At 37.1% G+C, this 17,112-nt stretch overlaps 1 protein-coding gene across 3 annotated transcripts in view; it reads right to left on the bottom strand.

Moving 5' to 3' along the window:
• Window positions 1-439: 439 nt before the first annotated feature.
• The window catches only part of PTPRG (protein tyrosine phosphatase receptor type G), a 681,808-nt gene continuing 665,135 nt past the window's right edge, over window positions 440-17,112 (bottom strand). For all 3 annotated transcript variants that reach the window (XM_054595580.1, XM_054595582.1, XM_054595581.1), the window contains 5 exons: window positions 16,575-16,703; window positions 12,483-12,629; window positions 11,659-11,801; window positions 4,089-4,224; window positions 440-3,512 (listed from right to left, as the gene is read on the bottom strand). In XM_054595580.1, the coding sequence (XP_054451555.1) occupies window positions 3,366-3,512; window positions 4,089-4,224; window positions 11,659-11,801; window positions 12,483-12,629; window positions 16,575-16,703 (702 nt within the window). In that variant the 3' untranslated portion in view covers window positions 440-3,365. The remainder of the gene's footprint in view (window positions 3,513-4,088; window positions 4,225-11,658; window positions 11,802-12,482; window positions 12,630-16,574; window positions 16,704-17,112) is intronic.

Raw genomic sequence — 17,112 nt, 5'->3', positions numbered from 1 at the left:
AGGAGTTGAAATGCACTTTCCAGTATAACTGCTAAATTCTTAAGACAATCTACATTTTGATTATTATTTCTTAAATTATGATGAGTTTGGGTTTCTTTTTCTTATTTTTTGCTTAGAATTAGTAATATGTATCTTTGGTAAATTGGTACTATATTTTAATTTTTAAATATAGTATATATGCATTTAAGAAAAAATTCATAAGAAGGCAGTTGTGCTGTGTCATTAAAAATAATTAAGGTTAGTTGTTGATTTAAGTATGTCACTCTGGGCTAAAAACTCCAACAGCCAGACCTTGAACATGGTAACCTTCTCTGACCTTGCTGGACTTTCTAACTTGAAATAGACTTTAAAAGCTCCAATGAGTAAGAATTAGGCAAACCAATTCAATTAATCTTATTCCTCTTGAAATTCAGGAGAGGGGGGGGATGGAGGGGGCGGGGGGAGAGAGAGAGAGAGAGAGAGAGAGAGAGAAAGTGGCTTTTGGATGCAGGAAAGAGTTCTTCTGATGGAAATAAGTTGTTTTTTCTCTGATGTCCAGCACAGCCACTTGGTCTGATCATTGCAATTCAAGTTTCTACAATGTGTGCATTCTCTTTACCTAAAGCTAAATTCATATAGCCAATACGCTTATTTTATAAAATAGCACACATTAATTTGCAATAGCTATTTCCTTTCCCCCTGAGTGCAAGTGGTGATAACCTTGTCCTGCAGTTCAGCAATGTGCTTATGTTCAAAGAAAACACCATATTTGAAGCTCTGCCTTGGGAAAGATGTAAGCATAGTTCTGCCAATAACAAATGAAGGATAATAGTGAGAATACACTCTGTAGTGAGAGTGAGGAATTTCTAAATATAACTATCCTAAATGAAGTATGTTGGGATCACTTTGGCAAGATGGACGAAGAGTAATTGCTTGTAGTTCAGTGGGTCAGCATTTGTATAGACTTTGGTTCAGGCCTGCTATAGACAAACTTTCTCACAGAAAACTTCTAAACCATCCATGTAACCTTTCTGTTCTATTTACTAGCTCTCTCTTTTATCATGTTTCTGATGGCCTCATAAGAGATGGTCACAGAATTATATTGGAGGGTATGCAGTTCCATGAACCGAGACCACAGTAAATAGCACCGGAGGGAATACTTGCAGTGTGTCTTCCAAAGTTTACTTTTATATTAAGAGAAAAATTACTTAAGGACCATGACTCCAACCTATGAACCCCAACTTGAACATTACTTCTGCAAGTCAAGTCCACTGTGCTAACTACTGGAAATAGCTCATATCAATACTCTATACAACCAAAGTAACCTACTTAATTAACGAAAATGCTCTAGCTCTTGCCATGATCTGAAACCCTTCCCTTCCTGATTCCCTTTAGCCTTCTGGCAGTTTTAGTGTTCCAGTGGCCAAGCTTTTTTCTTCAGTGTCAGGCTGAGCTTCTTTGTGTCACCTCTGATGGGAGCAGAGGGGCTATAAAGGCGTCTGCATCATCTAGTACATACAATTTAGCCAACTTTGCTCATTTGCACCCCTTTTCTCAAGCCGTAGTCTACACAGTTTGTGAACAGTGGGCTATTCTGTTGATGAATCTATGTGATCAAAAAGATGAGATTAACCTAGCCCTGGAAAGTTATGTAGTTCATGAAAACTCCATTGACCTTGCCTATGCATTGAACTCCTGTTCTCGACCTGTAGCTTCTCCCTACTTAGTAGCTTTGGTGCTTTTCAGCACTGTTCTGACAAACTTCATAGAAAGCCAACACAAGAGAAACAGAACCTATGTGCTGATTATCATTAATGTTCTAATGGCTACCAAGGTAGTACAATAGCCAGAGTGGGTTTTTTGTTGAAGTTTATTGACATAAAAAATAACCCCAACCCATTTTTTTCTCCTTAACAGGTATAGTTCTAGTGGTAATTTTGCTTCTGACAGAAGTTGTCCCTTAAAAGCAAGATAAGAATGAGATCTCAGTAGGTAGATTATTTTTCTAATGGAATTGAAGCTCATTATTAGTGCTCTTAATTTTCCTCTTATGTACTGTGGCATGAATGTGGCTCCACAGGCCAGACCAAATAACTTCCTGGGGCTCTGTGTAATGACTGCTTTATTGAAGTGTATCTGTTCTTGAGGTTAAACTATACAAAAACACACAAATTCATCTCTCCCTCTTAAAAACTATTTGAAAATGTAGATACCACCTTTCACTCAAGATTCTAATTTTCTCTCTCCAAATCTGATTTATCCATGTGTGGGAGTCTAGATAGTCCGAAGACTTTCTGCTAATACAGTATTTTCAATTAATCCTAAGTAGAAGAATGTGTGTAATTATGAGATTTATCACGAAACGTTTGGCAAAAAAGGAAAGACTATTACCTATATAGGTAGTTTTTATTAGATTGTTATATGAGTAATAGGGATTTTTAGAGGACTAGTTCCAAAATTACACACCTGCAAAAATTTTCGTCATTCCCCTGCCATGAGATACGGTGTTACATACCAAGAAGCATTAATGCAGAGTCACTAGAGGGTTTCTTAATTGAGTTGTGTGAAATGTTGCCATCGCTCTATTGTAAAAGATAGCCCTGATTTTAGGGTGTAGCTATTTCAGAGTCAAAATGGAAATAACACACAGTCCACATAGCTACTGTGAAAACTGTAATACAGAGATATCCTTTATTTTGACACAATTGGGTTTTTTTTTTAAGCTATGAGTATAAGTTTGTAACTAATAAGTGATGTTCACATGAAGCAACTCTTAAACCTTCTAATTTCTTAATGGATGTCTTCACCATCATAAATGGAACTGTTTCAAGGCTGTGAAGTTGACAGACCTTCTTAGTAGCTCCCAATGACCTGCTATTCTTTAAAAGAAAACAATTCTCATCCATTCCATTAATATATAGAAGGCATACAGTATTGAACAATGTCTAAAAAGAACAGGAGAGGAGGACTGAGGAAAAAATACAGCATTACCTGCTAGTAGAACTCAATTGCTTTAGCAATAATAAAAAAAACCAAGATACACTGTCATAACAACGACCTTCACTGTACTGAACTAAAAAAAGTAGCATGTATGTTGTTACGGAATGTCACATCAGTATTTGCTTTAGTATTAGATTATAGGCAGTAACACTGATCATATAGTGCAAACTAGGTCAAACTGCGTTTCACTGGGGGAAATGAACAGAGGTGCAAATGCTCAGTAGGATACCATTAAGACATAAAATGGCAAAAAATAAATATCAAAACTTTTATCAGTGTAAAAAAGTAACCGGGTTATTGTATAACCTAGAGTCTGGCAAAAAAGGCCTCAAAAAATTCTCAGTCTTCAGAAGTTTTACAAATTAAGTGCCCTGTCAGGATTCCAATCACACTAGAGATTCCATGCTCTCAGCAGGGTCCGATTCATCTGCAATTAGAACAGCACCATTTTTGTCCACTGTCATGGGACCATTTCCATTTTCTTTAGTGCTGACCAAGCTGAGCATTGCTTTATAGACAAACTGGTATTGTTCCTGAAAAACAAGAGGAAGATGATTTGAGCCAGAGGACGGCCATGTCATTTCACCAAAGTAGAAATGGTAGTTATAATTATAACGGAAACACACACTAGACCAACAGGAATGCACACTTATGCTGTCTAAAAAAAATCACGTGAATCCTTTATAACCAAGGCCTATGCTTTCTTCACATCCTTTTGATTTCTGTTTGCTTGGAATTAATTCTCATTGTTGACAATAAATTAAGATAAAGAGTATATCTGCATTTTATAACTAGAGAATACTATACCCTAAAAAACAGAGTTTCTCCACATCAATACTACTAACATTTTGGATCAGATAATTCCTTGTTTTGGAGGTGTGCCTTATGTATTGCAGCATGTTTAGTGGAACCCCTGGACTCACTAGGTGCCAGAGTACTTCTCTCCAACTCCAACTGGGACAACCAAAAGAGTCTCCAGACATTATCAAACATCTCCTGCAGGTGAGGTGGGGAGCACAATCGCCCCCAACTGAGAACCACCACTCTAGAGTGTAAGCCTGAGTTTCAATAGGTGTTGTACAGGTTTCATAAATAAGTAAAATACTTACAATGTCTGTGAATACTCCAGGCCTCATAAGATTGATCATCTTTGCAACCTGGAAGACATCCACAGCATTTTCATTCTCTAGTTGTTGGGACAGGGTGGTGAGGGCACACAACATTCCTGCCGAAACTGCTCCATACCTTGGGAAAGGAAAAAAAATTGCTATTTCAGATTTACTAAGGGACTGAAATTACCCTCACATATTTCTAAGTAGACTGTATTGATACTTATTCTAGAACACGAAAATGAATGAAATACTGGACAAGGGAAGATTTAGAGGCTAAAGCTTTAGATAAATTTGACTTTTATGAGTGTAAAATCTCCCAAACTGGTTTTATTAGATTCTTAGCTTGATATTTAATATGAAATGAGGTTAAAAATTATACTTAGAAGAGATATAGAAGATTTGATGTTGGGGACAAGTTAGAAGATATCATAGGGAAAATAATATGAGAACCTTAACTAAAGGCTATTGGACAAATAGAAAGGTGAAAGGCTCAAAAAAATTTTTTTTAAACAATCCCAAACAGCTAAATTGAACTTACAAAATGTCAATAACAATGGAAATATATTCCTCAAATGCAGGCAGGGAATTCTCAAAATGAGTTCCATATTAAGTAATTACTTTTGGCACTGAATTGGAACTTTCTAAATGAGGACACCATCTATAAAATTCTTAAAAAGGTATACTCTTTGCTTCACCAAAAAAAGAAAAAAAAAACCCCTTAGAAAAATAATAGGCGTTTTCATCAGGCCAGGCTGGCAACTCCATTTTTTTATTGGAACCTGTCTTAGATGGCACATAGTTTCCATATTAGTGATATTTAATCCAAAAAGATGGATTAAATAAAGTTGCTCAAGGTGGTGTTTCTGGTACAAATAAGACTAGAACTTAGATGCACTGGGCCTACTGTTATATTAAAAACTATTAAATATATAATTTATGAATTATTCTTACATGAAATTAAAACATTACAGATGTTTACATTGTTGATAAAAGTAAGACCAATGTCTCTCTAACCACCACCCCAACTTTAGAGGTAAAATAGAGATAAAAGCTATTATGATTTTAGATGCAGACTTCCAGATGTAGGTATATCAATACACTTCAGTCCAGCTCATTATTTACTTCATCCACTGCAGGCATACTGGACTTACTCATTTCCCTATGGATGGATGTTTAGGTTGCATGTATCTTGTGCACATTACAAGAGGTGTTGTGTAGAGGAGCCAGGTCACAGGTATGCCTGTTTTTAGTTTAAAGACACTGCTATATGTCTCTCCCAAGTGATTGCGACCTGTTTATACTCGTCCTAGCAAGACAATATTTGTTTTTTTTCATCATTCTAAAGTTAAATGCTTTTGACAATATGGTGGGTGAAAAGCTGTATCTTACTGTTGTTTTAATTTGCATCTCTTAATTATTAAGGAAGTTGAATATCTCTTTGCTTATTGACCATCTGTATTTCCTCTTCTGAAACTGCCTATTAATATACTTTGGCTGTTTTTCTATTAGGTTGATTTTAAATGGATTCATAGAAGTTATTTTATATTATCTATGGCACATGTTGCAAGTATTTTTTCCAATCTCTAGTTTCTTTTCACATTGTGGTTGTTTTTGTTGTACTGAAGCATAATTTAGATATAATCAAGTTTATCAATCACTCCTTTTTGGCTTTTTTGGAATCTTGTTTGAGAATGCTTTCTCTAGCTCAGTATTTTACATTGTTCCAATTTTATTTTTTACATTTAATGAATTTATCTGAATTTTATTCTGGTTTTGATGTAAGGTAGTGTTTGACTTATTTTTCCAATGGGTAACCAATTACTCCAGCATTTTAAATTGAGTAGTCTTACTTTTCTCATTGACTTGCTCTGCCTTTTATCATATACTGAATTCTCATATATGTAGGCCTGTTTCTGAACTCTATTTTTGCCCCTCAATAAGTCTGTCCATATTTTTATTTTCTCAGATTTTTAAAAATTTGTATAGGTTTTAAATAAGCCTTGATATCTGATCAAACAAGATTCCATGCTAGTTTTGGCTATCTCTACATTTATTCACCTTGTTTTTACTGTTTTAGATATAAGTAATTTTTCATCTTTCACTTGTACACTCATTTCCAAATACCCTTCCATCCCATCCCATTTCATATTAATTTTGAAACTGGATCGTTAAGAAAGACAAAACATTTCACTATGATTTCAGTCAGTGGCATGGAATATATTTATCTGAGGAGATTAACATCTTTGAGTTTTTGTCTTAATGAACATGATGTCTTTTCTCCATTTATTCAGGTCTTTCATGGCTTTCAACTAGGTTTTACAGTTTTCTTCAGAGTCTTGGCTAATTTTATTTTAGGTTAATTCCTAGGTACTTTAGAGTTTATTACTAAGAGTGGACTTATGCATTTCCTGTTTTCAATTAATACAAAGTTGATGTCACATGATGAACTTGTATCCACCCATACAGCAGAACTCTAAGTTCAAATAATCTGTGGTTTCTCTCGAAGTTGGCTATATCTTTATCTGCCAATAATGACCAAGTTGGCCTCTTTTCAACTTTTATACTTCTTACGTCTTTTGCTTTTACTGTGATAGCTAGGACCTCAATAGTTTTGTATCCTAGAACTAACTGCAAGGAGGTATCATGTTGTATTCTTTAATGATAAAGCTTCTAAGTTTTTAATACTGTGGAATCTTGGTTCTCGGACTTAATTCATTCTGGAAAACTGTTCGAGAAGTGATTTGTTCAAAAACCAAATCTCCTTTGTTGCCTGAGATGCATGACTGATCATACAGGTATCAGCATGAAAGGGTTATCAGGTAGAGAATTGAGACCCAAAGTTTTGTTAGACAACTGAGACTTTTTTTTCAAGAACAACTTGGTTGAGAACCAAACTGTTCAAAAACCAAGGTGTGATTGTATTAAGTAATATTTTACATGGTGATAATTAGCATTAATCATTTAAAAAAAGATTCTTTATACTTTGTTTGCTGAGAGTATTTTCTTTGGGGGAGAAGGATTATGAATGGGTATTATTTTATGTTTTTTAACATCTAATATTTTAGAAATACCTTTCACAATGCTCTGAGTTCACTGGAGTTTTTTGGTAATGTTTAACCACCTCTACATTCCCAGGATCAATCTTACCTTTTCATGATGTATAATTCTTTTAATATAACACACTGGATTTTATTTGGCAGTATTTAGGTTTTTGTCTTCTTATTCCAAAGAGTAACATTGGTCCATATTTTTCCATTCTGGTGCTAGACATTTTTTTTGTTTTTTGGCTTTTTAATCAAGTTAACATTAAAACTGCTTTCTATGTGTTACTTGTTCAGATGCAGCCTGTCAGAGCTTACTGGGCTTTAATAGTTCGAGAACTCATCCTTTTATTTAGTTCTTAGTGATCACTAATGTGCGGAGTGCTCTTTCTGTGTTGCTAGGCTCTCTTTTAGCTATTTCACATACATCAACTTAATCTTCACAATAGCCTATGGTATAAGTACTATTATTATCCCCATTTTGAGGCTGAAGAAATAAGGCACATTCAGGTGAAGTAACTGGCCAAAGTCTCATAGCTTGTGACTAGAGCCTGTATTTGAGTTGATACATGTAAATGGCTCAGAACAGAGCCTAGCACATCTACCATATGTTCAAAAAGTATCATTTATTATGCTTATTATGATCCAGGGTTAAAAATTTACTAATATGGAATTATAAATAGTTTCAAATATTTATGCCCTTTAAAACATTTCTATTGTTTTAACCTTTTGATGGGTTGGTCAAAACCTTCATTTAGTTTTTTCTATATGATGACTCTAGTAGTGCTTAATTGTCTTTAACTCCATTAAAAACAATTTTGTTAGATTGTACTGTGACAGCGGTCATATCAGTGTACATTAAAAAAAACCAAAAAAAAACTTGGTGAATTTCTGTGCAGCCATTTTAATACTGAAGATGGAAGAAAATACAAAACATTTTGCGCATATCATGCTTTATTATTTCAAGAAAGGTAAAAATGCAACCAAAATGCAAAAAAAGATTTGTGCAGTATATGGAGAAGGCGCTGTGACTTATCAAAGGTGTCAAAAATGGCTTGTGAAGTTTCTTGGTACTACTGACATTTTGGCCAATAGTTCTTTGCTGTGGGGCTGTCTTATGCATTGGGAGATATTTAGCAGCACCTCTGGCCTCTACCCAGTAGAAGCCAATAGTGGGAGATAACTGACATACTCAAAATATCCAAATCAATAAAGTTATTGGTAGAGAATCAATATGGTGGAGGAGTGAGTGGAAGTCATACTACCTCCTCCCAGGACTGACCTGGAATTACAACTAAATTGTGGCCAAATCACCTGGAACAAACAACTGAACACAAGCGAGAGAGGAGCCTTTAACCTTGGGCAGACAGAAGAGTCAGCTTTAGCACAATCTAAATGGTAAGGAGTGCAGTAGAGACTTGAGAAGGCAGGTGGGGTGCCCCCATGAAGCAGCACCAGAAGGATATTGAAACAACCATTTGGATACCCCCGAGAAGAGTGGGCTCTAAACCCTAAGTGGGGATTTCTAGCCCACAGCACCAGAGCCCAAAAAGTACACAGATAACAGCCACCTGCGAAAAGTGGCAGAGTTGCTCTCTGACAGAGACAGGAAGCTGGAGACACAAAGAGCTGTTTAAAGGGCCAACACATAAATTTTTGTTTTCAGCCACTTACCTTGGCAGGGGCAGAGTGGGCTGGAGATGCCTGAGGAGTGACTAGGGAAGGAGGCTTTGGGTAGAGAACTGAGAGAGTACCAATGGGGTCCTGGTGCTGACTCATCCCCCACTCGGTAACTACTATCTTGCTTAGGCAGACCACTCCCCTGAGCGGCAGCAGTGTGAGAGGACACAAGAGCCTGGCCCCCAGGAGGCTTGGCCTAGAGGTGGTGCAAAAGCCCTATTGCTGAGTACAGAGAAGCAGTCACAGATAGTGGATCCATAGCTAAGGAGGACACAGAGTGGTCTAGAGGCACTTGAGGCAAGTCTGGAGACTGGGGCTTAGGGGAGAGAATTGAGGGAACAGCTGACAGGACGCTGGTGCTGACTCCTCTCCATTACGGCAGCAGCATGAGAGGATCTGACAACCCTGCCCCCAGGAGGGATACTGCCCTGTCCTGTGGTGTCTCTAAGCCAGCCTGCTGAGTGCAGTGACTAGATTAACAGCTGATGGAGAGAGCTAGAGACAGTAGATTCCTGGAAACCTTGAACACACTGCCTAAGGTCAGACAGGGTCAACATCTGACATCATCAGAGGCAGATCCAGAAAGAAAAAAAAACAGCAGTCTCTTACCATAGAAGTTCACACCACAAAGCCAGGAATTCAGGACAGATCAATTTAAGAAGCAGAAGCAGAAGAGAAGAGTCTCACAAATAATGGGAAGACAGAGAAATACCTCCCAGTCGAAGGGAAAGGGGGAATCCCCAGAAACAGAACTAAATGAAATACAGGCAAGCAAACTATCAGGTACTGAGCTCAAAGAAACGTTCTAAGGAAGCTCAATGAGCTCAGTGAGCTGAGAGAGAATTACAAAAAACTACAGGGAAACTACGAGGAACTTACTGCAAAACTTCTATCAGCATGAAAAAGGACATAGAAACTGTCAATAAGAGACAAAAGGAAATGAAGGATACAATTTCTGAATTGAAGAACACAGTAGAGGGAATCAAAAACAGGCTAGATGAAGCAGAGGATTTGAATCAGCGAGCTAGAGGATAAAGCAGAAAAAAGCTCCCAGAAAGAGCAAGAAAATCAAGACTCAAAAAGAATGAAGTGGCATTGAGGGAAATGCAGGACAACCTGAAACGTAATAGTATCCATATAATAGGGATACAAGAAGGAGAAGAGGAGGAAGGGATAGAGAACGTGTTTGAAAAAGTCATGATGGAAAACTTCCCTACTTGGAGGAGAGAAAAAGTCACACAAGTCCAGGAAGCACAGAGGGTCCCATTCGAGAGGAACCCAAGGAGGCCCACTCCAAGACACATCATCATTAAAACGGCAAATATCAGACAAACAGAGAATCCTAAAGGCAGCAAGGGAGAAACGGGTAGTAACATATAAGGGAGCCCTGGTGCGGCTAGCAGCTGAGTTCTCAACAGAAACACTACAAGCCAGAAGGGAATGGCAGGAAATATTCCAAGTCATGAAAGGCAAAGGCCTGCAACCAAGACTGCTCCACCCAGCAAGGCTCTCAATTAAATGGAAGGCGAAATAAGGAGTTTCCGAGACAAAAGAAGGCTAAAAGAATACACCTCTGCTAAACCAGCATTGCAAAATATACTAAAAGAGCTGCTTCAAGAAGATGAAGAAAAAGAGTCTATGAATACCCAGTTCCTTTCACAGTCACCAATACTTGATATTACCAATGTTTTCAATACTTATTAATCAGACTGTGAGAATGATATGCTATATTAGTTGTTACTTCATTATTTGTTGAAACTAAACCTGTTTTTGTATATTTCTTGACTATTTCTATTATTTTTAAAAAGCTTTAAATGACTTTTTGGTATTCTTTATCCATTTTTTGATTAAATGTTTGTAGAATTTTTTTCCCCTAAAAAAACAAACTCTTAACCCTTTTTTAGATGTGTTGCAAATACTTCTCCATTCTGTAACTTGTCCTTTAACTTTTTTTATATGTATATTACTATATAGTCTTAAATTATTAATATTGTCAATATTCTACTTTATAGCTTCTGGATTTGAATATTTTACTTCTGGCTGAGAAAATATTATTTTGTATTTTCTCCTAAAACTCTTTATATTCTACATATTGATTTTTAACTCACCTGAGAATTTTTTGTATAATGTGTGAAATAGGGCTCTATATTTGTTTTATTTCAAGTAATAGTGGTCCATGCACCATATTTGTTGAATAAGCCTTATTTTCCCCATGGATTTGAAATATCAGTTTAATCATATATTACATTGTTAGAGAGATATATACAGTTGTTTCTAGAATGCTCATTTTATTTCATTGATCTACTTGATTATTTCTGTGTTGGTGTCATGTTTTAATTGCTGAGACTTTATAATGGATTTTGACATTTAAAAAAAAATGAAATCCATCGGCATTAAAAAAAAAAAGAAAGAAGAAACTCCTACCTTTTGTGACAACATGGATGGAACTAGAAAGTATTATGCTAAATGAAATAAGCCAGTTGGTGAATGACAAATGCTGTATGATCTCACCTATAAGTGGAATCTATTCAACAAAATAAACCACAGGCATGGAAACATGGAGCAGACTGAAAGTGACCAGAGGGGATGAGGAAGGAGGACAATGGTGGAAAGAAGGGGAAGGGACTAGACAAAGAGCATGTATGGATGACCCTTGGACCTGGACAGCAGAGTGGGCATTGACTGTGGGAGTGGGGTGCCTGGTAGGATGGGTGGAGGCGGGCAAAGGGGGAAAAATTGAGACAACTGTAATAGAATAAACATGATTTTAAATAATAGAAAGGAAGAAATAAAACTGTCAGTATTAGACAAATATAAAAAAGTAAAAATAAGCAGCATATACATACTCATCATGAACAATGGTGGGGCCATCCCTTGTTAAGGCCTCTTCCTTGATGACATTGATAAGTTCAAAGGTACTGCTTATGGGGGCATCTGGGTTAGGCCATTTGGGACACTGAAAGTGCCGAACTTCTAGGACATAGTCATCCTACAACCAAGACAACAAGAGTTTATTTCACTCTATACTCTAATGACTAGAACTTGCTCTTCAGGAAGCATCTCTTATAGGTAACTAAAGAATGCCAGGTTAACCAAGGTGGAGCTGGAGAAAGAAAATACTTGGGTGGTCTGCCTGCTGTAAAGAGTGTGCAGCTAATGACAATGGAGTAGCAGAAGACTATGTTGTTAAGGCATTAATTTGAAGTGAAAATTCTTATCTTTAGAAATAAAGAAAAAAAAAGGAAGGCGTTAGATTATTTCAATTTCTAATACAAGCCAGCTTCCCTCTTACCTGCCTCATAGGAAGGCAGTTATTACAGGTCAAAATGCTGTGTAACAAAAAGTCTTAATAGTATCATGTCTGTAACACACTGCAAGGTTTACATTTCTGATGGCAAAGAAAATACTGAGCTCTAGTATATTGCTTGTATAATTAGGTCAACAGACCTATTTGTGTGTGTGCTCAATCAGAGGAACTGCTTATATTTCACCTATGCAGCTGGGAAAGTAAATATTTGAAGGAAGGTAAAAAAGGGAAGTATGCATATTTAAAATTAAGTCATACTCGAATCCCTGGGCCTGCCTGGAGCGTGTTAAGTTACTTCAGTATTACTCAGTACGATCCAGGGTCCAGATACAGCTATGACTCAGGAACGGAGGGTTAGATTACCTGTGTAGCTTCCAGGATAAAGTCATGGATGATAATTTGTTCTTCATTAGAGAGGCACAGTCTGTCTTTGCTGATAAGGGTGACGGTAAAGGCCTCACAGTTCATGGATTCTTCTCGACTTGGCCAGTACACAAACTCATCTTCTGCCTATGGGAACAACAACAACAAAATCCTCTGTAGTGCTGTTAAATATTTGTTTATGAATTTTCTTGCAAAATGGTTTCTTATGTTTGCCTACCTACCTCTCAAGTCATCTTTTAAAATTGTTTCACAGGTTTATGTATTTCCCCACCTAATCATGCTGAGTTCATTGGTTATTGTATTATAAAACATACACAACAGTAACCATTTTCCAGCACTGTTCACCTACGTCATTGTAACAACCAAAATGTACTCATAGGGAATGTATTACTCGCATTTGAGAAGTGCTCCGCAATGTAATTGTCATGAAAAGACAAGATTTTGGTCAATTAATTGTAACCTATTATTCACAATTGCTTAAGCAACTAATCGTTATTTCCTATGGATGATGTTAATAACAGTTCTACAATTTATAGCATTTTGCAAAGGACTTTTGTAACATTATCTGTCTATCTTAATTTTTGCAATATACTCGTGAGGTGAGGGATTTTTATCACCTGCCTTTACAGATGAGGACACCAAGGCTCAGAGAGGTCTGAAGTTGTCTAAAATCACACTACTAATGTTCAGGATAGAACCTTTTGGAAAAAGCTTGTATATAAATAAGCATGTTGGCTGTAAGTACAAGGTGTTCTTAAAGAAAAGTTAATATGTTAATGTTAGGTTTCAAAAGGGGATGACAGAGAAAGTCTTTCAGCCTTGAATCAGGTACACTTTAAAATGTTCATCTATTTTAAGATTAAAAGTAAATTTTCAGGCTTGTTACTTGAATTCTATCCTTAAACTAAGGAGGCCTAAAAAAAGTTAATTGTTGCATAGGTTGGAGACTTTGTGAGAAATACAGTGATTTTTATAATAAGCCTTCTTTCCCCTTTTCCTAATTAGTTCAAATGGCAAACTAAAGTTTGCCTGTAATTTATAAATTTCTATGGCATTTTCTTGAAAATGCTTAGATACTACTAGGGAAGTCAGAAATAATTCTGAATAGTGTTCAAAACAAAGAGGGTTTTGTTTAATCTTACAATGTTGCATTAGAAATGAGCCAACAGTCCAATGAGACTTATCACCCTTTCAAGTTTCAATACAGCTTATTGCCAAGTACATTTTTATTTTTAAAGCTCAGCATAAGGGGAAGCAGATTAGCAACTGGGTTTAAGTGATACAAAGGAAGTCTATAACTGTCATGTGTTTCAATACATTTTGTCCGAGGAAATGGAAATAGAGCCCTTTTAACAGATAATGATAGACAGGGTCACTAAATTTAACAAATATGTACAGACTAAGCACAGGATTTAGGGTTGGATGTGATCTTGAATAAATTAATCTCTCTGAGCCTTAAATTCCATAGCTACAAAATGGAAATAATAAAACTACCTACCTGAAATAACTTTGATGATGATACCATGAATAGTAAATTATTGAATTGGTCTAAAGACTGCCAAAGGGATTTGTGGAAGGCAGGCAGAGGAAAACTTTTTAATGTAGTTAGTAAACTAGGGAATAACTGATCATCTTGAAAGACTGGGAAAAATAAATCTACTTCTTAATTCAGTAGGCACTCTGGTCTCATACATATTTTGCTGACAAATAAGGGGTTTGTCTAGAAGATATCCAGCCATGTAATGTGAAAAATAGAAAGATTTATTAAAAAAGAAACAAGATACAAGAAACATTGTACATAGGCCAATGACACCTCAGTCCCCTTCAAAGTAGGCACGTTGGGACCTCACACAGTTCTCCCAGTCGCCATCAGTTGCCCTGTCATATTCTCCTGAATCTCATTAGTGGCCTGAAATCTCTTTCCTTTCAAAGGTGATTTGAGTTTTGGGAAAAGCCACAAGTTGCAGGGCACCAAATCTGGGCTGTAGGGGGCTGAGTCACCTGGGTGATTTGATGTTTCACCAAAAAACTCTGCACATGATGTGATGCATGAGAGGGCGTGATGTTGTCATGAAGCTGCCAATCACCAGTTGCCCATGGTTGTGGCCTTCTGAATCACCTGAATAGTTTCCATGGGGGAATGTTCAAGCTTAATGCAAAATTTGATTCAGATTTGCTGCTTTACACGCTCAGTCATTTTGAATGCCATGACCACACAATACACATGCTCACTCAACAGCATCTATCACCCTCACTGACTACTCCAGTGGAGCCATCATTGTTCACACATACACATTTCAGTCCATGCCCCTGGCCGCCAGGTTACATTGATACTGTGCAAACTGTTCTCATTATATTAAAATGGCTGGACTTTTTCTGGACAGACCTCGTGTATTTATATAGGTCAGAGATGCCTAGTCATCTCTCACAGTGCTTTCTGAATTAGGAATCAGTGACTTTTGAGATATTCACAGAATTGTGGTCTTGTCAAGTAATAGTAGTAATAAGCAATAAAGCAAACTAGGCATCCAGAGACATTATTTTAAGGAAAACTTCAATAATAAATGAATCTAACTTTTGACCCTGGAGCTGAGAGTGCAGTCAAGTGTAATTCTAGTCCAGCCTCCCTAGGCCTCAGAAACACTGAGGTGACGTGTTCCAGGGCAGTTCCTCTATCCTCACTGTCTGCAGATCATTTATTCACTTATTTGGTCCAGTCTCCCCCTATCTTCCACATACAAATGGGCTATAATGGTAGATGCCTTTGGTGACTGTCCTCTGTTAAGTGGCAATAACAAAATACTAATTCAGCCAACAAATGAACGTTTCAACAACCTTAAATGCCTCCAAAATCCACATGCTAACAGAATAGACCCCTACTGCCAACTAATTTGAAAATTTACACTCCAGTTTTTAGCTTCAGATTCTCAACTTTGTTGCCATTCTAACATGCAGAAGCAGCCTTGGTATTCTGAAGCTGAGCAAAATGCGACACTGAAGAAGTTCCTACTGACTGGGCACACAGTCAAATGCATGTCACCCAGACGAGGGTTCAATCACATGCTGTTCTTTTCGGATTAGAAACTTACTATTCTGACACTCACGGAGGCCGATCTTTACTGTGTCTCTGTTTTTGTTTTGACTTCCTGTGCTTCTATGTCCTTATAGTAACTTCTGAAACCCAAGTAATTCTGGTACTTAGAGAGCTAAGCACAAACATTTAAGCATCTTTTGATAAACTTGCAGACCCTTCAATATAGAGAGCTCAATAGGGAAGGACTAACTGGAGGAGAAAGAGGTAGTCACTTCAAAAAGTCCTTAAAAGTAAGTTGTAACAAAATAGTATTTCCTTAACTCCTTCCCTGTAATAGATCTGACTTATTTATGGCAGAAGGAAAAGTAAATGATATTATTATTTTGATACAATTTTTTTGGGGTGGAAGGCGAAGACACATTTCTATGATATGGGTGGGGCATATACTATCAGAACAATGATTAAAAACATGAGCTCAGGAAACAGGTGACTCAGGTTTAAATCCTGACTCTATCCATGTTTGCCCTTGGGCAAGTTACTTCCCTCAGTTTCCCTACCTATTAAATGAGACGATAATAGTACCTATTGTCATAAAATTGTAAAGGGGAATGAATGAGTTAATGCATGTAGAGTAAGAAGCACAGTTACATCCTCAAATGTTAGCTGCTATTATTATTTATTTTTCAAAAGTGACACATAGCAACTAGGATGTGGGGTCAGGGTCATATGCTCTTGAGGTTAGCAAAAGGGCCTTTTCAAAACCTTCTACCACACTGCCATGCACAGTACAGCTGAGGAGCACTATCATCAGCATTAGAGAACAAGTAACAGAACTGATGGGGGGGGCGGGGGGCGGGGGGCGGAGGGCAGGGGGTAATTGTGAGCCTGCAAAAGGAATCTGTACAGACTTAAAGAGGAGAGGTCTGAATTCCCTTCCTAGCATCTACAGACACTATGGCCCTGTGGCAAGGTATCAAAGTGATTTATGCTTATGGCCTCACCGGCTCATTAATATATAGCAGCTGTGCTTCACTCACCAAGCTCTGGTTGTCTGGCAGCATGACAATGATCTGTGCATTATGATCCCAAATCATTCGCCAGAAATCTTTCGTAGTATGTGGCAGAGGATGCTGGGTTATAATAAATTCATTGCTCCTATAATAGCCCTTCAGTTAGGAAGACAAAAAATCAGTGATTATGGGTGTTTTATTCTAACTTTGCAGTAGTAAAACATATTCATGAAATAAGATAGCATTATTTTGATACTACAATAACTGAAGAAGGCATTCAGTGCATTTGGCCAATTTTTAGGTGCACTTCTGCCAACATAGGTAGACAATTTTTTTCTCTTCACGTACAATTCACTTGTAGTTACCCCTGCTGTTTTTACTCAACAGTAATTTCAACATTTTTTCAAAGACTAGATGGGTGATAGTAACACCAAAATTAATTCCTTATCAAGTGTTTTCCTTAACTGAAGCAGTTTTGTAACCCCCACTGATTAGGTATCTTTTGTTACAGGTTCCAAGATAGGGAAATCTCTACAATTTTGAAAATTCACATTAAGAGATTCTT

Source organism: Pteronotus mesoamericanus, unplaced genomic scaffold (assembly GCF_021234165.1).
Source record: "Pteronotus mesoamericanus isolate MK-2021 breed Mesoamerican mustached bat unplaced genomic scaffold, CSHL_Meso_final scaffold_54, whole genome shotgun sequence".
Classification (NCBI taxonomy): domain Eukaryota; kingdom Metazoa; phylum Chordata; class Mammalia; order Chiroptera; family Mormoopidae; genus Pteronotus; species Pteronotus mesoamericanus.
The sequence above is the reverse complement of the archived record's forward strand: the minus strand, read 5'-3'. Positions and strand labels throughout refer to the sequence as shown.